Source organism: Saccopteryx leptura, chromosome 3, assembly GCF_036850995.1.
Source record: "Saccopteryx leptura isolate mSacLep1 chromosome 3, mSacLep1_pri_phased_curated, whole genome shotgun sequence".
Lineage (NCBI taxonomy): Eukaryota > Metazoa > Chordata > Mammalia > Chiroptera > Emballonuridae > Saccopteryx > Saccopteryx leptura.
This window is the reverse complement of record NC_089505.1, coordinates 78,530,593-78,551,837: the sequence shown is the minus strand read 5'-3', so window position 1 is coordinate 78,551,837 and position 21,245 is coordinate 78,530,593. Positions and strand designations below refer to the sequence as shown.

At 45.3% G+C, this 21,245-nt stretch overlaps 2 protein-coding genes across 2 annotated transcripts in view; both read right to left on the bottom strand.

The window, feature by feature from the left end:
• LOC136399326 (zinc finger protein 420-like) overlaps positions 1–5,120 on the bottom strand; it is a 28,976-nt gene extending 23,856 nt beyond the window's left edge. Inside the window, exons 1-2 of the mRNA XM_066374373.1 lie at positions 5,000–5,120; positions 1,545–1,756 (exon numbers count right to left, since the gene is read on the bottom strand). Coding sequence (XP_066230470.1) covers positions 1,545–1,559 — 15 coding nt within the window. The 5' untranslated portion in view covers positions 1,560–1,756; positions 5,000–5,120. The remainder of the gene's footprint in view (positions 1–1,544; positions 1,757–4,999) is intronic.
• The window catches only part of LOC136399334 (zinc finger protein 91-like), a 944,498-nt gene that overhangs the window by 26,335 nt on the left and 896,918 nt on the right, over positions 1–21,245 (bottom strand). The window lies entirely within an intron of this gene.

Sequence of the window (21,245 nt, the reverse complement as noted above, 5' to 3'; positions counted from 1 at the left end):
TGTGGTAGACAGTATGGATGGACTTCAAAACATTAAGAACAGAACTACCATGACCCAGCAATCCCTCTACAGGGCATCTACCCCAAAACTCAGAAACATTCATATGTAAAGACACATGCAGCCCCATGTGTCTTTCACTCCATGGCCTAGGCATGGAATCAACTAAAGTGTCCTTCAATAGAGGATAGGGTCAGATGATGTACAATGGAATACTACTCAGCCATAAGAAACGATAATACATAGTTTGAACAGGCGGTGGCGCAGTGGATAGAGCATTGCAATGGGACGCAGAAAACCCAGGTTCAAAAACCTGAGGTTGCCGGCTTGAGCACAGGCTCATCTGGTTTGAGCAAGGCTCACCAGCTTTTTCACAAGTTCCCTGGCTTGAGCAAGGGGTCACTCGCTCTGAGGTAGCCTCCCCATCAAGGCACATATGAGAAAGGAGTCAGTGACAACTAAGGTGCTGCAACAAAGAACTGATGCTTCTCATCTCTCTCTCTGCCTATGTGTCTGTCCCGATCTGTCCCACTCTCTGTCTCTGTCACATACAAAAAAAATTAATTGATAATATAGTATCACTTATAACAACATGGATGGACCCTGAGAACATTATGCTGACTGAATCACGTATATCAATCCTAAGAATTACATATTTACGCACATAGTTGAGATAGAAAAACTGAGACTCATGGGCATAAAAAAAGTGGTTAACAGTAGGAGGGGATGAGGGGGAGAATAATAAGGGGATGGTGCAGAGAAGGGTATAAAGAGGAAGGACAAACATAAGGTGACAGGAATTATTTTAACTCTGGGTGATGGGAATACAATATACTCAATAATTCAAATGCTGTGATGGTGTTTTCCTGAAATCCATGTACTCTTATTGATCAATGTCACCCTGTTAAATTATCTAAATAAAAAGTGATTAATACATGGTGGGAATTTTTCACACCCTCAGGGAGCCTGCATGGAGAGAAGGCACAGAAGGCTCTGGGACAAAGGAGGGAAGTATATAAGCCGCTGACCCTGACAAATAAAAGAGTCTGATAGCTCAGTAGGTTAGAGCATGGTCTTGAAGTGCTGAGGTTGCTGTTTTGATCCCTGACCAGAGCACATACAGGAACAGATCAATGTTCTTACCTCTCTGACACTTTCTCCCTCATTCTCTGTAAAATCAATGGAATAAATATTTAAAAAAGAGAGAGAGAAAAAGAAAACAAGCTTGACTGGTGGAACAGTCGATAAATCGTCAACCTGGGATGCTGAGGTTGCTGGTTCGAAACCCAGGGCTTACCCAGTCAAGGCACATAAGGGAAGCCTCTACTACAAGTTGATGCCCCTCACTCCTTCCCCCTCTTTCTCTGCCTCTACCTTTCTACCTACTATCTAAAATCAATAAATAAAACTTTTAAAAATATAAGTAAATGGAAACAGCATCACTAGGCAGGAACATCAGAAGTACAGAAATAAAGGTTGAGGGTCCTAAATCCATTGAAGTTAGGAGGAAAAGCAAACACAGCCTCTGCCCAAGACACATCACTTACCTGAGAAGCAGCCATTCTGTCCTGGTCCAGCTCCTGCTTGTTTTCTCAGAGGACAATATGTTGAAGTCAAGTCTGTATTTTGATACTGTGCCACCAGGTGTCCACTCAGCTCCTTTGTCAAATTCCACCACACTCACAGACAGGAGGACCTGGAAATGCTGAAAAGGCCACACTCTCCTGTCCTTCCTCACTGGAGTCAGCCAAAAGTGCTCCTGCAGAGAGACCACACTGTATTATTTTCCGGTCTTCACCTGTCTGTCCTCCCTCAGACGTCCACACATTCCCACAGCAATGAGAACGGGCCCTGCTCTCCTGAACGCCCAAACCCAACACAGCACCCTGTCACCTCCCCTGACCATCCCTGCTCCCCACTCTCACTAATGCATCCCGGGCGCACTCCTCTCTGGGAATGTCGGTGCCTCCCCACTCACCTTTGCCTGTCTCTCTCCTAAGCTCTGAGGGTTCCTCTTTTGCCTCTGAAACCTGTTGCCTGAGCCAAATTCTACTTCTGTGACTTATTTCATTCGATGCGACAGAGAGGTGCAGTTAGGCAGTAAGGGAGAGAGTTGAAAAGCATCAATTCTTCATTTTGGCTCTTTGGCTGTTCACCGATTGCTTTCTCATAAGAGCCTTGATGGGGAAAGGGGAGACTACAGCACACGAGTGACCCCTTACTCAAGCCAGTGACCCTTGCCTTAAGCCAGTGACCTTAGGCTTCAAGGCAGCGACCATGGGGTCATGTCTATGATCCCACACTCATGCCAGTGACCCCATGCTCAGGCCTCTGACCTCAGTGTTTGAACCTGAGTTCTCTGCATCCCAGCCTGATGTTTTATCCACTGCTACACCACCTGGTCAGGATACTTACGAATTTTAATTAAATTTTTCATATAAAAAACAAATGCATCCAGGATCCTTCCTGCTAATTCCTGGGCTCACTCAAAAATCATATGGAGCAGCTCATAAAAACAACAATGTTACCTGACTGGAGGTGATGCAGTGGATAAAGCGTAGACCTGGAACACTGAGGTCGCTGGTTCAAAACCCTGGGCTTGCCTGATCAAGGCACATATGGGAGTTGATGCTTCCTACACCTCCCTCCTCTTTCTCTATTTGTCTTTCTCTCTTTATCTCTCTCTCTCTTGCCCTAGCTAGTCTCTAAATTGAATAAATAACTAAACTAAACAACAATGCTGCTCTACCCAGAGCAACTCGCTGAGTTTGAGGGGGATGGTGCAGGTGATCTCCATTCTTAAAAATCAAGCCATCTAACAGGACCCCAGAGGGAAATGGTTTAGCTTCAATAAGCATGCAGATCCCTTGGGGATGAGGGCTCCACTCTAAGTTGTGGTTTCGCAGGTGGGGCCCAGGTTATGGCATCTTTATCTAGGTCCCTAAGGTGCCTGCACTGCTCCCTCAGAGCTCAGAGCTGTTTTCAGCAGCACTGGCTGACGGGGATCAGACACAGCACACCTCACACTTCTCGATACTATGAGGGTGGTTTCACTTTTTCAGTCACTACTTCAAAAAATCACATGAAGAAAATAAAAGCTGCGGAACATCTGATGAACTCAAGACATAAGGCTCTGACTGCTAAGATCAGACATCCTTACCAAGTGCACAGTGAAATAGCCCAATATACTTTACTAAATACCAATGGCTGTTTAAACATATGAAAGACACTACAAAGGATGAAGGGCTTAGAATTTAAACTTCACACAATACATTGAAAACAAAAACGATACAGAATCTTTTTTAATGTAATGACTTCTAGGATCAAAAATTTAAAATTTGAGACTGACTCATATTTGGCAAAGAATTATAAGCTCTGGATATGGCCTTGGCCATTAGCTCAGCAATAGACCGTTGGCTTGTTGTGTGAAAGTCCTGGGCTCAATTCCTAGTAAGGGAACTCAGGCTAAGCAACCATCTGCTTCTCCAACCCTCCCTCTCTCCCTTCACTTTGTCTTTCTCTTCTCCTTCCGCAGCCATGACTTTATTGGAGCAAAGTGGCCCCAGGCACTGAGGATGTCTCCATGGCCTCACCTCAGGCACTAGAATAGCTAGACACTAAAACTGTTCAACCGCAGAGCATCGCCCCCCAGGGGGATTTCAAAGTAGATCCCAGTAGGGACACATGCAGTAGCGTCTTTCTGCCTCCCGGCTTCTCATTTAACAGAAGGAAAAAAAGAATTATACGCTGTGGCTATGAGATATCACTGATAGATACGTGAATTCCAAACTGCCCTCTTGATGTTCCGCTTATCTGTCAGACCTCACCCTTACTGGACTAATGACCCTGAGACAGAGGAATTCCAAAAAGCTGAGAAGCCGCCCCAAGGAGGGGCTCTGGACACACCAGGACTTTTGATTCAACACCCACATGCTCGAAGCCCCCCAAGGAGGAGCATTCCGGACATACCAGGGCTTTTGCCTCAGTATCCCCTCAGGCTCTCCCAAACACTATATAACTCGCCCCTAGTCTGTAACCTGTGCTCTTCTCCCCCAGGAGAAGTGCCCGGCAGGGTTCCTTTCTTCCTTTCAATAAAGCCTGTTACTCTGGTCTTTCCGCCTCCCATGGATTCCAACAATCACCACTGCTTATTTAAAATTTAATAACTACTGCAAGGAAGCACATAGTCAACATACTAAGATTTATCTAAATGTTATTTTTAAAAGGAATTACATGTGAGATGTATAATAAAATAGGTAAATACATTGGGCCAAAAAAAAATTATTTTTATCTTCATTCCCACTTCTGCTCCCCAGCCCCCTTCCCTGCGCCCTTCTTTCCAGGTTCCTCCCTCTCCTCGGGGTTTCTCCCCCTTTCTTCCCCTCGCGCTCCTCTCCCCAGTTACTGTCACTCTCCCTGTCGCGGTCCCGTCCCCGCCCGCACCTCCACGTTGCCGTCTCTTCATGTCCCCTCACTGACCTCTCCTCCCCCTCCCGTGTCTCTCTCGGTCCCCCGACCCCTCCCAGCCCCGCTCTGCGCGTCCCCGGGGCCCCTTCGCTGTCGCCGCTCCCACACAGCCCTCCCCGCGCGGGGCCGGTGCTCTTCTGGGGACCCGGTGTTCTCGCACCGATCCCCGCGCCTATGGTGAGTGTGCTTTTCCTAGACCCGGGTCTCTTAGTAAATGGGGTGGGGTCTCAGGAGGGGGTCCGCAGGTCCCCAGGCCATGGTGGGTGGTGCAGTCCGGGCTCTACGGGCCGAGAGGCCGGGTGGGGGGAAGGGCGCACACTGTCCGTCTCCAGCGCCGGAGTCCGTCTCCCGGAACTTTAAACAGCGCGGGGAGGTGTAGGGGGTGGGGGGGTAGGGTAACTGCCCCCTCGGGACCGAGGCAGGAAACCCCGCGGCAGGGGGGCGTCCCACTCCCGACGACGAGGGGACATGGTGGGGCGGCCTCAGATTTTTCCGGGAAACCGAGGCGGAGCCCCCACTGGGACTCCGTACTCACCGCTCGGGGCTCAAGAGCGGGGCTCTCCACATCCTCAGCGACCCTCCGTCTTCCTGCGTGGAAGCCTGGGGACGGAGAGCGCCATATTTAAACAGGAAAAACCATCCCCAGCCGCTTCCGGGTTTTTAGCAAACTGCGCGTGCGCAGTGTCTAAAAAAACCAAACGGGACTTTTTTTTTTTCTTACAGAGACGAAGTCAGAGAGAGGGATAGATAGACAGGAACGAAGACGTGAGAAGCATCAATAGTCAGTTTTTCGTTGCAGTGCTTTAGTTCATTGATTGCTTTCTCATATGTGCCTTGACCGCAGGCCTCCAGCAGACCGAGTGACCCCTTGCTTGAGTCAGCGACCTTGGGTCCAAGCTGGTGAGCTTTGCTCAAACCAGATGAGCTGGCGCTCAAGCTGGCAGCCTCGGGATCTCGAACCTGGGTCCTCCACGTCCCAGTCCAACGCTCTATCCACTACGCCACCACCTGGTCAGGTGGTTATAGCCTTTTCTTGTGTGTTGGTTTGAACTTAGTAATTATTCCTAAAATTGCAATGGCAGACTTTCTTGGCTAGAGTTCCCAAGAGAGGGATATAGGAATATCTCCCTAGCAGTTTTTCTGTCTTTTCTTGTCCCAGATAGGTGGCAACATGGAAAGCTTGGACCATTGCTCACCCAACAAGTGGGGAACGACAACTCTACCGTCTGGAAGTTGCATCTAGCCGTCCTTTAACTTCCGCTGCTTCATTCTCCATCTACCTTTTCTCTCCTTCAGAATATCTGGGTAACAGTTCTGGGGCCCAAGAGATCAGAAGGGCTATAGTAGCCTAGTGGTAGGGCAGGGTAGAAGCTCTCTTTGGCTCTGCATCTGTTCTGCCATTTTTCTACCTTCTTCCCTTCTGGTGTCCTCGACAGTGGGGTCACTGCTACTAGTTTTGACTTCCAGGCTGCTTCCAGCAGCTGGAAAATTTCTTCTGGATATTTAAGATTTTTGCCCACAGCAGTTAAGTGTCCTCTCTCTTTGTAAATTGCCCCATGTACTTAGAGAGTGAGGAAGGCGAAACTGGAATCTGTAAAGAGATTCACTCTTTTTCTTTCACTGAGCTTTAAGGTTCGAGTCAGGGCAATCAGTTCTGCCCACTGAGCAGAAGTACCTTGGGTACTGCCACAGCTCTGTAGTCTCTGTTAGAGTCAGTACTGCATACCTTGCTTGCTTTTCTCCCTGTAAATTTGAAGGAGTTGCTTTTGTCCACATACAGCTCCCAGTCTAACTCCCTTAAGGGTTGATCTAGCAAGTCTGTCCAACTGGAGTATACTACATCAAGTACTTCCAAACAATTGTGTTGCGGCTTTTTCTCATTCACTGGGAGCAGTGTTGCTGGATTTAGAGTGTTATATACCTCTATTACCAGTCTTAGGTTTTCACATAATTAACTCTGGTATGTATTGAGGCAGGCATTTGTGAGCCAATGATGTCCTTTGACATTTATCAGAGTCACTATAGCATGCGGCACCCACACCTTTAGATCTTGTCCTAAAATTAGTTAGTCTGCCTCTTGTATCAGCATGGCAGTGGCTGCTAAGGTTCTTTAAGCATTGGGCATGCCCTTTGCAACACCGTCTAGTTGCTTGGAGAGGTATGCTACAGGTTTAGGCCATGACCCTAAATCCTGAATTAATACACATACTGCTGTTTTGCTCCTGAGACATACAGTACACAAAGTTTTGCTAGGTTACAAACACCTAGTCCTGAGGCAACTTGTAATTCCTTTTTAAGACTTTTAAAGGCACAGTTCTGTTCCAGCCCCCAGTCCATAGGCTCTTTCTCTCCCCCCTTTGTGACTTCATAGAGGGGTTTAGCCAGTAGTGCAAAGTTCTGGATCCCCAACTTTGTAGTTCTGGCCAAACACGTCTATGAAGTTACAGAGGGAGGACGAGCCCATAGAGTATGAGCCGAAACAGAAGAGTGCTTTACTGACTCTTAAAATGGAATTACAAGTTGCCCCAGCATTAGGTTTTCCTAATCTAGAAAAAGCTCTTGTGCTGTGTGTCTCGGAGAGGAGCAAGACAGCAGTGGGTGTATTAACACAGGACTTTGGGTCATGGCATAGACCGGTAGCCTACCTCTTCAAGAAACTAGACAGGATTACAAATGGCTGGTTATGATGCTTGAGAGCCCTAGAAGCCAGACCTATGCTGGTACAAGAGGCAGACAAATTAACTTTGGGCCAAGTCCAAAAAATGCAGGAGCCACATGCTGTAGTGACTCTGATGAATGCCAAAGGTCATCGGTAGCTCACTAATACCTGTCTCACGAAGTGTAAGATTGGTGCATAATGGGGGAAGATCACGTGGGGAACCCAGGCCTGGGAACTTAGCTAGAACCGCCCACAGCCAAGCGCCCCAAAAGAAACTTCCTAGAAGTCCTTGGGAAAAGAGCTACCGTCGTCAGCCAGTGAGATTTCACCACGTCATATTAGCTCACCCACCCGAGAGGACCCTTTTAAATATCCCTCACGCAGTTTAGTCCATGTGACTCCTCTGGCCTCTCTCCCAGGACTAGAGGACCTCGTCGGGCTGGATGCGCTGTACTAAATAAAGCCTTGCTATTCCACACTTCGTGGCTACAGCCCCTTCCTTCTTTCTCAGCGGGGAAAAATACTTTACACTAACTAGCAGAGTTTGTTACGTGAAAACTCAAGACTAGTAATAGAGATGTGTACCACTTTAAATCCAGCAACACTGCTCCCAGTGAACAACAGAAAGCTACAGCACAATTAGAAGTGCTTGGTGCAGTATACTCCAGGCCAGGCTTACTAGATCAACCCCTAAGGGAGCCCGAGTGAGAGTTGTATGTGGACGTAAACAGCTGTCATTCAAAGGGAGAAAGGCAGATATCGCGGTCTAGCCATGACGAGTCTATTATGAGGTCTCGAACGGATAAAAGTAGAAAATTGAATAAATGATAGACAGAGACTTAAAGATATATACATACAGATGGGTTCAGGAGGACGGCATGGAGAACAGTCTCTACTGTTCTTGAGCCAATGCAATGGCAGCCCCCACAAGCGCACCTGTCTTTATCCAGGAAAAAAACATGGTCCATTAGCAATTCAATTGTTTCCAAAACAACTCAAAAACAACCTTCACCATACCATTCAAATCTAACTTTACACCAATAAGAAACTAGCTTCCAGCCTGCTCTGGAGAACATGGGTGGGACAAGTGAGAATCAGGTATAGCTCTTTGTTAACTAGGCAGGTGAGGTGGGGGGTTGGGCCTAATACCTTTGTCCCTAGACATATCCAGATTGCAAAAATACCCTGTTTATATTTCAGTCCCCAACAAATCCCCCTTCTGTATTTTTTAAAACTTCAATTCATGTGCTCTGACTCATACTCATCTGAATTCCAATGTTCCGGTTTGGAGGCAGACTGCAAAAATATAAAATAAAATTAAAATAGCCAATGCTAACAGATACTATAACAAGTATCCAAATGCAATGAAGTGATTAAAGCCTATTATATTATCTAGCAAAGTCTTAACTAATACAACAGGATCTAAAATAAAATTCTTAGTCTTAAATGTCATTAACAGGTTAATGTAATTTCACCAAGTCCATGTTGACACCATCACCGCTTCACATTATTTGTAAATGTAACCCAACCCCGCTTCAGTCTGAGAACTGTCCCAAGGAGCAGGAATCACACACATTCAGGAAAAGTCCACAAGGCACTGGAGTTGTGGTCACATTTCCATACTTTGCAGCTAGAGTCCAAGTCCCAATGACCACTGCTTCTAGCTGGTAATGATTCAGGTAGACTTGAAAAGCCATCTACAGCATGTATGGAGATGGAGCTTCTGTTTTCTTTAAACTGGAGAGATGAACCCAGGGGGCCTTTCCCTGGAGATCTGCAACTGTGGCATCATGAAGAGAACCTTAAATTACACTATGCTGGATGGCAGAGGTAAATTAATCTAAATTAGGAGCAGGCCCCAACCTAAATTGGCATGGGGCATTGAGGCAGGAGGAATAAAGGAGACACTATACTGTATATTAAACAAAGCAGCAGGAAATAAGACTATCAACACCCACAATAGAGATCTTTGAGGGATGAATAAAAACACGAATATTCAGGCAAGGCATAGTAAGTGGCCCTCGTGTCCATAAGAAATAAGATCAGTTTACCTGCTACTTCGAAGAAATACCCTAGGCTCGTCTACAGAGATGTGAGATGAGGCCAACAGCCTTGGGCACCTTTAGCCTTCAGTGGTAAGTCCGAGCAGTCGAGGCAAGGTCAGGTCATGGGTGGCTGGAGAAGGGCTGGAACAGACGGAACCCTCCCTTAGAGGAGGGAGGGGGCAGCTTACCTTCTGGTATCCCTTTTTCCCACAGCAAAGACATGTCCCTGGTGCCGACTGAGAAGCCTGGCAGACTTTAGCTCAATGACCTTTCTTTCCACTCTTGAAGCAGGGCCTTGATGGAGTCCTATGAAATCCTTTTGGGGTGTTGAAGCCTTTAAGGGTGTATGCCAAGAGCTGGTATTTTGTCTGATCTCTTTTGGGCTCTGTCTTATTTTCGGTTCCTCTTGGTCATTATAGACCTTAAAAGCCATAATCAGAAGATATTGCTGAGGGGTTTGAGCGTCCTCATCCACCTATATAAACTTTTTCAGTATATCTGGAGCTATTTGGAAAAAGACAAAACAGCATTATTATCTGCATCAAATAAAAGAGGGTAGAAGTTTTCAGGAGAAAGAGGTTTGGTGTCTCCTGTAGGATTCCAGAGTCTCTCAGATGCTGAATAACTCTGTACATCAACATTCAAAATCATTTTTTTTCTTCTGTTTTTGTTTTCCATTTTAGAGAGGAGAGGGAGAGACAGAGAGAGGAGAGACAGAGAGAGAGAAGGGGGGAGGAGCTGGAAGCATCAACTCCCATATGTGCGTTGACCAGGCAAGCGCAGGGTTTCAAACCGGCGACCTCAGCATTTCCAGGTCGACGCTTTATCCACTGCACCACCACAGTTCAGGCCAAAAATAAATTTTTTAAAGTAAAAAGCATGATAAAAAAGATTTGCAGGAGTTCCAGGATATGACTCCCCACCCTTTTTTATATTGTTATATTTACAATTGACCTTTAAGCATTTGTTGGGCACACTTTATAATACCTTGACTTCAAAGATTGTAAGAAACACTTGACTTTATTTATGTTAACTTCTAACAAAATATAGTAAATACATTTTTTTAAAGACTTTATTTATTCATTTTAGACAGGAGAGAGAGAGAGAAGGGAGGAGCAGGAAGCATCAACTCCCATATGTGCCTTGACCAGGCAAGCCCAGGGTTTTGAACCGGTGACCTCAGCATTCCAGGTCGACGCTTTATCCACTGCGCCACCACAGGTCAGGCCAGTAAATGCATTTTCAAGTAACATTCCCATACTTATTAAAACATTTCTACCCCATTAATTAACATGTAAATTAAACAGTATATTAAAGCTGGAAAATTCCAGTGTGGCTTTCATTATTTTCCTATATTAAGCAAATTCACACTGTTTCAAGCTTTTCAGCTTGCAGCACTTTGGCCAAATTTGCAAGTCTTTAGGATCCACATTCTACCCCTTTTTCTCACTTACAATCTAAAGCACAGGTATTCCTGTACAAGGAAACTAGGAACATTACACAAATTACAACAACATAACAAATTATACATTTTCAACAATTACACAGATAAACTTCACCAGTCTCTGTGCACTATGCCAAAGGCCCAAAATGTCCTCGGACTTCTTTCTAGCCATGGAAAAAGCTTTCCAGGGCAGGGGGAGGGCCTCCAGCAAAGCTGACCCCACCCCCATTAGGGTATTTCACATTTTCCAAAATCTGTAAGTCCATGCAACAAAGGAGCCAGTGCCCAGTCTGGTCATAGTCCAGGAATCAGTCCACGCACATGGGGCCTCAGCAACCCCCCTCATTCCTGCTGTCCTGGCAGGTCTTACACTGTTCCAAAGAGGAGCAAGTGGCAATGTAAGTCAGCATTTCCATCTTTGTTCTGGAGAGCATGATGGCAGTTACCCTTATGTCCCAAAATCACAGACCTACAAGGGGTGTAGTAGGTACTCCTTGCTGCTGGGCTCTCACCTTCTGGAGACTGCAGATCGCAACTCCAGCCTGATTCTCCTCATCCTCCAAAGAGAAACTGAAAATGCCAGCTACCACCGCCAGGCTTGAGCCACAGGCCGCCACCGCCTTCTGCTTCATGTGTCTTGCAGCCACAGCCCCGGCCTCAGCCTCAGCATCCCATCACTGCTGGCTCTCCACAATGTCCAGGGCATGCTGCAACTCACAAACCTGTGATTCCTTCTTCAGTGGCTGCTCTATTTCCAGGTGAATCCCATGAACCTGGTTGGCCTCCTCTGGTGCTTGCTCTAGCTCCAGGGTCAGCATCTCTTTCTCCCAGGTTTGCTCCACCTCCTTCCACTGCCCAGTTTGCAGGTTCCATGCAGCCTATCCTCAGTTTCCTCACACATGCCTGTAAAAGTCAGCCTGCCTACGGTCCCCAAAAGGACAGACATGGGGAATCATAACAGCAGCCAGTCCTCTATTCAACTGCTCAAAGGTAGTAGTGGCTCCATACCAATCTGATTCGAACCTTGCCACAGACTATGCCAAATATAAAGCCAGTAGCTGTGGGCACCAACACAGCCTCCTGGCCCATGAAGATTCATGTTTGATTCGAACAGTCGGTAATGAAACAATGGAGCCAGAACTGGTGGGCTATTATCTTTAATCCTAGCTCGTACTCAGCACTTAAACCTTTAAGCCAATAAACAAATAAGGAATTCTCTGATACAGTCACTTATCTGAGGCATAAACGTGATTCCTTATAAAAGTGCACCACCCTACATCATGCAACAGTCAAGGATGTGGGAAAAGCCTAGCGTTGAGATTTTAAGATTAAAAGAGTGGGAAAGGCTTAGTCTTAAAAACTAAGGCTTAGTATATAAGGACCCAGCCTGCTTAAAGCCTGTTTTCCACACCCAATGGAAAGTATAAGTGAGTGAACATATACATCATATTTGTAAACTTATTTGACCCATATTCCATTTTATTTAAATTTAAATGAGCACACTTTACTTATTCTAATTAAAATTTAAAATTTGTAGGGATGATATCATTTTATGTTTTCAATACTAGAGCCGGTATTTCCAATTTTTGCATGCAAGAACTTAATTCAAGCCTTAAACACAGACACATTTAGACATTAAACAAAGACTTCACATACAGTCACACAACTCAAGAGTGAAACCCAGGATTTTAGAGATTAGTACGTGGCCTGCTTGATCTTTACACAGAGCTATTTTGATGGGAACATAATAAAGGATAAAAACTAAACAGAACTCTCAAAAAGTCTCAAGATGGCTGTATGAGATCTCTGTTTAGCCAAGTCCAAACAGGCATTCCCTTCACCCTCTTTTCAGGCATAGAATAAGAAAGAAATAAGGTGATAATTTAGAGAAAGTTAGAGAATAACAGGAAAGAGCTGTAATTTTCCCAAACTCTTAAGTCTTTTTATTTACTAAAGTAAATCAGATAATAATACAACTTTGAAAAACATCTGAGTCTTCTAGACATTCTAAATTCTAATAGCTGCTGTGTCTGGCAGCCTCCATTTCAACCCCGGCTGAAAGGCAAGGGAAGGCTTCTCAGCTCCCCTCCCAGGGCTTGGCCTGCCAGGCTGAGCCACTCCCCACCCATATGAGGGTCAGCCTGCCATAGCACCTCCGCTGCCACTACCACTACCAGGATCTGGGCCACAGAACCTCAGTGGCGCTTCCTCTGCTGCTGCAGTGTGAGCTCATGGGAGCCGCACATTCCAGCAAAGGAGGCTGCACTGCCCACCCGGCCCACGCTGCCTGGGGGACACGTCCCCTTGGCCGCCTGCCTGCGTGGCCACCAGAGCTTCCAGGAGGAAGCCATGACCAGCCTCCCGGCAACCACTCAGGCGCAAGGCAGCAGTAGCCTTTGCGGCTTCTCTGAATCCTTTGCCCCTCGGCATTATATCTAGACTTACACTCGTTCACCCAGTGTTTCCCTTTTTTATAGCATGGGCAAAAGTCTGGGTCCTTAGGAGCCAGCTGGGCTTAAAAAAGAGGTCAAGGATGATATTTGGGGGAAGCAAGGCACTTTCTAGGAAAATTCTTCGAATCCCCCACAATGGAAACAAGATCCACTGGCATAAATATTTCCCTGACTTTCCTTCTTTTGTTTGTTTTGCCTTTTATCAAAATACCCTGGAATTATTGCCTTAGTGCCTGTGGCAAAAGCAAGACCTTCCATGTATGAAAGCCAATATCAGTACATATTCTGATATAAACTTTTTTTTTTACTACTATTCTTTCAACTTTTGGAATCAGCCCTGAAACAAATTGTTGATATTGCTCATCAGGACCTTGCCTAATATTGCTGAGCAAACAACTTATTCTGATCAAACAACTTATTCTCAAATAAAAACATTTGTACAAAAAGAAATAAGGTCCCTTACTTTTGAACCTATCTATCCCATGGTTATTTACTCCCAAATTACTTTATTATTATGCTCTCCACCCAAACTTCATTTCTTCCCCTGAATCTCGAGCCTGATCCAAAGCTTGTTGGAGCAGAGATCTCCAATGGTCTGAGACAAAGACCTTGGGAGCAGAGGGCACAGAGGAGCAAAGTTTAAAATGGCCACAGCCGCGATATTCTCATCTCCCGAGTTATTCCCAGACTCCAAGTTGTTCTTATATTTACATTCAAATGTTTCTACCTCATTCTGATCAAACAACTTATTCTCAAATAAAAACATTTGTACAAAAAGAAAAAGGTCCCTTACTTTTGAACCTATCTGTCCAATGGTTATTTACTCCCAACTTACTTTATTATTATGCTCTCCACCCAAACTCTACTTAAAAGCTTCACTCTTTCAAAGCTTTATACTAACTTTGTGTGAACACTTCTGGGGGGGTTCCATTACATCTCCTCTTTCCCTTTTTCAATGTCCGCACATACAGGCACCAATTGTCGCGGTCCAGCTGTGACAAGTCTATTATGGGGTCTCGAACGGGAAAAGGTATGAAATTGAATAAATGATAGACAGAGACTTAAAGATATATACATACAGATGGGTTCAGTAGGACGGCACAGCGAACAGTCTCTACTGTTCCTGAGCCAATGTAATGGTGGCCCCAGAAACACATCCGTCTTTATTCACGGAAGAAACATGGGAAGAAACATGGTCCATTAGCAATTCAATTGTTCCCAAGACAACTCAAAAACAACCCCACCATACCATTCAAATCTAACTTTACACCAATAAGAAACTAACTTCCAGCCTGCTCCGAGAACATGGGTGGAACAAGCGAGAATCAGGTATAGCTCTTTGTTAACTAGGCAGGTGAAGTGAGGGGTTGGGCCCAACACCTCTGTACCTAGACATATGCAGATTGCAAAAATACCCTGTTTATATTTCAGTTTCCAACAGGCAAGGGTATGCAGAACTGACTCTAACAGAGAGTATAGAGGTGTGGCCTCTAACCCCGGACACCTGTGTTCAGGTGGCAGAACTGATTGCCCTGACTGGAGCCTTAAAGCTCAGTGAAAGTAAAAAAGTAATACCTTTACTGATTCTCATTCTGCCTTCCTCACTTTTCGAGGAAATGGGGCAATTTAGAAAGAGAGGGGACTCTTAACTTCTGGTGGCAAAGATACAAAATATCCAGGAATAATTTCTAGCTGCTGGAAGCAGTTAGGAAGCCAAAACAAGTAGCAGTGATCCACTGCTGAGGACATCAGAAGGGAGAAATGGTAGAAGCCCAAGGAAATGCCAGAGCAGATGCAGAGGCAAAGAGGGCTCCTACTCTGCCCTATCACAAGGCTAATTGCCCCTCTTATTTCATGGGCCCCGGATTTTGCACTCAAATATTCTGAAGGAGAAAAAGGTGGATACAAAAGGAGGAAACAAGAATTGAAAATCAGCTGGATGCAGGTGCCAGATGGTAGCGATGTCATCCCCCACCTACTGGGACCGGCAGCAGTCCAGGCTTTGTACACTGCCACCCATCTAGGACAAGAAAAGACAGAAAAACTTCTAGGGAGGTATTTCTACATCCCTCTCCTAGCAACCTTAGCCAAGAAAGTCAGCCTTTGCTGCCCAACCTGCCACCAGAACAATGCAAAACAAGAAACTTCAGTGCCCCCTGGTATCCAGTCTTACGGGGCAGCTCCCTTTGAGGATGCACAGGTAGACTTCACTGAGATGCCCAAAAGTCAAAGTTACCAGTCCTTGCTGGTCCTACTATGCATCTATTCCGGATGGATAGAAGCCTGCCTCACTGGACAGAACAGGCTAGGGAAATAACCAGGACATTGCTCACATAAGTTATTCCAAGATTTGGACTGCCAATTAAGCCCTTGCCTTAAGCTTAATGGGGATTCTGGATCTCTCTGGAAAGTGGTTGCTTCCTCCAATATGAGGCTTCACCTTCCTTGTTCTTGGCTGGCATTAAAAGCGGACCTGTTGATGACAAAATTGGAACATACCCTCGCCCCCAAATTAATGATTTGCTCGAATTTAGCCACTTAGTACCAGTAAATATATTCTGATATAACATGAGGAGTAGGCTGTTGCTGGGCTGATATATATATATATATACCTCTCAGCTGCAGTAAGTCTTGAGCAGAAAATGGTCAAAAAAAATTTAAGAGTAAACTAAGCCTTATATAATTGCTCTTGTAGGGTGAGCCACTCCTCTTGACTCATGGTGTCTTGCCAAACATTCTGAAACCCACCAAAAAGGCTCAGCAGACCTAGAAAAACACACAAATCCTTGGCCTCACAAGAGAACAGTCTGGCCCTTGTCAGATCCTGTAAGCAGATCCTTCCATCGTACTTAGGGAAGGCCTTCCTTATTGGATTCTTAGCCACTGAATGACCCCGTACATTAGTATTCAAATTTTTTTATAGTAAAAAGAGTGTTACAAAGAAGATTTGCAAAAGTTCCAGGGTATGATTTCCACATTTCCATTTTCTAATTGACCTTTAAGAGCTTGATGAACACGCTCTACAATGCCTTGGCCCTGAGGATTGTAAGGAATACCTGTCCTCAGGGTGATTTCAAAAGTCTGACAAAATGTAGTAAATGCTTTTACTACATACACAGGAGCATTGTCACTGACTACCTTATTAGGACTGACAAGTAAGGCTTCTGCATCTTTCAAAACATATTAATCCCAACCTAGAGAGCACATAAGGCTGAAAAAGTCCAGTATGACTTTTATCTTTGCATTGGAAAAAACTGACAGCTTTGTTAGGGAAATGTACTTTTCCCTAAGCCTTTCAGTTTAGTGACTGCTTCATGAGTGAACCAGGGAGAAAGCCAACATTTCTCAGCAATAATAGATACAACACCTCTTGTCTCTAAATATTCTCTGAATTTACACCCTTGTATTATTAGTTCCATTTCAGGGCATCCCTTAGCTATTTTTTTAATTCAATAGGCAAAATCAGAGAAACTAAATTCCTCATCTCCTCAGGGCCCCTTTTGCAGGATGTAGCCTGAAAACCAAAATTTGCATTCTTATACTATTCTTCCCACTGCCTGAAGCAGGCGGGTGAGACACACTCCTGAGATGACTTATCAGGGCACTGCCTAATTTTTCTTAATTTCTTTGTTTCACAGACCTGAGTAGTTTCACACACAAAGAGATAATTTACAGTACAGAAATACACATAAACACAGAAATCTGATTAATCCTAATATCTGAGTTGCTATTAGCTCCCAACTCTGAAGACAGTAGAGAACATACCTCACAAAACACAAATTAAATTAGCAAGTCTTTTTTTTTTTTTTTTTTTTTAATTTTTCTGAAGCTGGAAACGGGGAGAGACAGTCAGACAGACTCCCGCATGCGCCCGACCGGGATCCACCCGGCACGCCCACCACGGGGCGACGCTCTGCCCACCAGGGGGCGATGCTCTGCCCATCCTGGGCGTCGCCATATTGCGACCAGAGCCACTCTAGCGCCTGGGGCAGAGGCCACAGAGCCATCCCCAGCGCCCGGGCCATCTTTGCTCCAATGGAGCCTTGGCTGCGGGAGGGGAAGAGAGAGACAGAGAGGAAAGAGCGGCGGAGGGGTGGAGAAGCAAATGGGCGCTTCTCCTGTGTGCCCTGGCCGGGAATCGAACCCGGGTCCTCCGCACACTAGGCCGACGCTCTACCGCTGAGCCAACTGGCCAGGGCCAATTAGCAAGTCTTTATGATCCAAATTACATTCTATTTACATTTAAATGAACACTATGTGCTCTTATTTTTAAGCAAAAATGCAGAAATAAAACTATTTTATTTTTTCTTCAATATTAGAGCCAGTATTTCCAATTTTTGCATGCAAGAACTTAACTTAGGTCTTAAGAGCAGACATATTTTGGACAAGGTCAGAGAAAAACTAAATAGAAACTAGAAACAGACAAGTCAGAGAGAAACCTGGGATTTCAGAGCACAACCATACCAGAAAGATGCCTGCCTGATCTCAGTCTGGGCATTTTCTGACAGAGACACTGGAGGATGGAACTAGCAAAATCTCCCTGAGAAAATATACTCTCAGCAGCTGCGTGGGAGATTTTGGTAGTCAGATCCACCAGGGGTCCTCTGCCGAATTTCCAGGCAAAGAATAGGAAAGAAACAAGTGATAGTTCCAAGGATTGTAGCAAAAACATCAAAGAAAAAATCAGACAATAACAGGAAATGCTGTAATTTTACATGAGTCTCCTATCCATTCTAAAATTTCACAGTTGCTGTAACTGGCAGCTCAGGTTGACCATGCCAAGACTTCTCCTCTTTCTCAATTTTATCTGAGCAGCAAACCAAGCAGCCGGAGAGAATTAGAAGCATCCACACTACCCCACGTCCCTCGGGCCCCCAGCCACAGAGTATGGCACCAACTGCCAGAGAGACTTCCACTTTCATTCCTCCTGCCATAGTCTCCTCACACCACTGCCTTCTCAGAACTTTCCCTACTTGCTCCCCTGTAGCAGAGCTAACCATTCCCACCTCCAGGAACCAGGGCACACATCTTGAACATAACACAAAAAGCTTACTAGCTGCATAACTATTCTTACAAAAAGGTCCCTTTCTTTTTCTTTTCTTTTTTTTTTTTTTTTCTTTTTTTTTTTTTTGTATTTTTCTGAAGCCGGAAACGGGGAGGCAGTCAGACAGACTCCCGCATGCAACCGACCGGGATCCACCCGGCACGCCCACCAGGGGGGGATATTCTGCAGATCCGGGGTGTCACTCTGTCGCGACCAGAGCCATTGTAGCACCTGGGGCAGAGGCCAAGGAGCCATCCCCAGCGCCCGGGCCATCTTTTGCTCCAACGGAGCCTCGGCTGAGGGAGGGGAAAAGAGAGACAGAGAAGAAGGAGAGGGGGAGGGGTGGAGAAGCAGATGGGCGCCTCTCCTGTGTGCCCTGGCCGGGAATTGAACCCGGGACTTCCGCACGCCAGGCCGACGCTCTACCACTGAACCAACTGGCCAGGGCGGTCCCTTTCTTTTTAACCCTGTCTCATAATGTATTACTCCCAAATGTACTCTCCCTGAAAACCTCTTTTACTTATGCGTGCAACCCAGGGAGTCCCCTCACCTGCCTTCTTCAGCTTCAGTCCCGCCTTACCTGAGGCCTCAGGTTGGTTGTCATTTCTTGCAAACCACCGTGACAAATAATTTTGTGGGTCTCGGGTGGGAACGGTAGAGGATTAGAAAATAAACACAGAAAGAAAAAAGATTAGATTGATTGTTATAGTGTAAAGTAAAGTCTTTTGCTCATCAATGAGAGCTCAGAAATAAAGTCACATTTTAAAGGCAAACTAAGAATTCTCTGCAGAGCACCCAAAACCCCTCCACTATATATAACATCTTAACTTCCCAAAACAAAGGGTCAAAAGAATACTACCTCCAGTCTCTCCCAGGGACAGGGGGGGGATAGGATGAGTAGAGGTACTTCAGCATCACAGCAACATGGAGGTGTGGGGAAGGGCGTGTAAATTGCCTTTACCAACTTCAACAATCAGTCAGAGGTTGTGGGGAAGAGCTTAGCCTTTAGCAGCTTAATCAGGCAAGTGAGTTGGGGGCATGGGCAGCAAGGACCCTATCAGTTTACTGCCAGTCCCCCACACCTCTGTCCCCCACAAATCTAAATTTCAAAAACCCTGTCAGCTTGCATTCTCAACAGGGTGGGTAAAGGGGTAATTTTCTGGATAACAGATGAGTGGGGGAGATCAGTGAGTTGGAGAAAATACTGTGCACCCAAATAATCGAGATAGTGAAAGAAAACAGTCGTCCTGAATATTGAAGGAGTACCAAGTAAGTGGCCTATACCTAATAGGGGAGAAATGGCCTTACTAGAAACCTGTCGAGTTAAGCAAGGCTCTACCATTCAGATGGGGCAGGTGGAGGCCTGTGGCGCGGTCAGGTCCTATCAGTCTTCTTTCCTCCAGGGTGTCAAGAAGTGCTAGTGCCAGGGAGAGGCTGGGGCAAGAAGGGAGTCTCTTATGCCTGGGAGGGGCGCTGGGAGGTCTGAACTCCAATGGCCCACACAACTACAGAGAGGGCAGGGTCTGCCTGCTGGCCTGGGATTGGGACAGAAGCAGTTCCAGTCTACCTCCCATCTGCCCTTAAAGTAGGCCCCTGAGGAAGGGCCAGAAAATCCCTGCTGGGATTTGGGGAGACTTTTTGTTATTTTACAGCCTGGTGGATCCCCTGGCAAACATGTTTAAGGCCTAGTCTCTGTTCCTCCTCCAATTATTGAAGACCTTAAAGGCCAGGTAAAAATTTTTTTTGAATGTCTCTTTTTCTGTAATATGTGTGTGTTTTCCCCTATGTTTCCTTTCTCTTTTTTACCCCTCTGCACAAACCCTCTACAACCTGCATAAACATTCTGCACCTTTCATAAATATTTTGATTTAAAACTTTAAAAAAGTATTTCTATACCTTATTCCTTTTATTGCTAAAACTATGCAATTTTTTTCCAATTGATTAAAATCTTCAATTTTCAAAGTCCTTAAATTTAAGTGAGACCTAAGCCAGTCAGTAATGTTAGTTCGACTAAAGAGGGACACACAGACCTGATGAGGTTTATAAGAAGTTTATTTACGCATCTGAAAAGGAGACAGGCTGAGACTCTGGCAGCGCCAGCAGAGAGCTGCAGGAAGTGAGTGACTGACAGAAGGATGGTTGCGGGCATTTGCTGGCATGGGGTTGGGTGCCCCTGGACATGCTCAGATTAGCATATCTGCTTTGCTGCCTTGAGCACAGACTGTCTCCCTTTCTCAAATTAACCCTAAGTTTCCTCTCGATGGTTTTGTCCCAAGGACATTTTCCGGAACCTTTTCTAGATGAGGGGAAGATGCTGAAAGCAGGGGGAGAGAGGACGAGGGAGATGCTTACCGAAGAAATTGCCCGAGTAGGAAATTGGGTGAGGGGAATTTGAGTTTTAAAGGGGCTTTGGATTTAAAGGAGCCCTGATCCCAAACCTAAGAACTAATTAGCAATTTTAGATTAATATTTTTATGAGCATATTTTATAACTATCAGAAAGATTTTTTTTATTGGAAACATTCATATTTTTGGAAGATATAACTGAGATAAGAGGAATCTTTTTAAACTCAGGCAAAACAAACATATATTATTTTTGAAGAATTTTGAAAGATATTAATTTTAAACCAGTAGTAATATCACATGCCTTTTTAGACCACCTGATTAAAAAAAACTAGGGATAACTTTATTTATTTCTATTTTATTTTTTTGTGACAGAGACAGAGAGAGGAACAGATAGGTGTAAGATCGGTGGATAATGGGGGAAGGTCATATGAGGAACTCAGGCCCAGAAACTTTGGCTAGGACCACCCACAACCAATCGGGCCAAAAGAACCTTCCCAGGAGTCCTTGGGGAAAAAAGCGACTGTCAGCCAGTGAGATTTCACTACATCAGATTAGCCCGACTTCCCTAGAAGACCCCTTTAAATTTCCCATGCCATTTCTCCATGTGCAATTTTCCTGACCTCTATCTTCTGGGCCAGTGAATTTCATCCAAGAAACGCTCTGTACTAAATAAAGCCTTTACTATTCCACATTTGGTGGCTACGCCCCTTCCTTCTTCCTAGGCAGGGAAAAATACCTTACATTTGGTGCCGAAACCCGGGAGGAATTTGAAGTCCGCAAGGACCACTCCC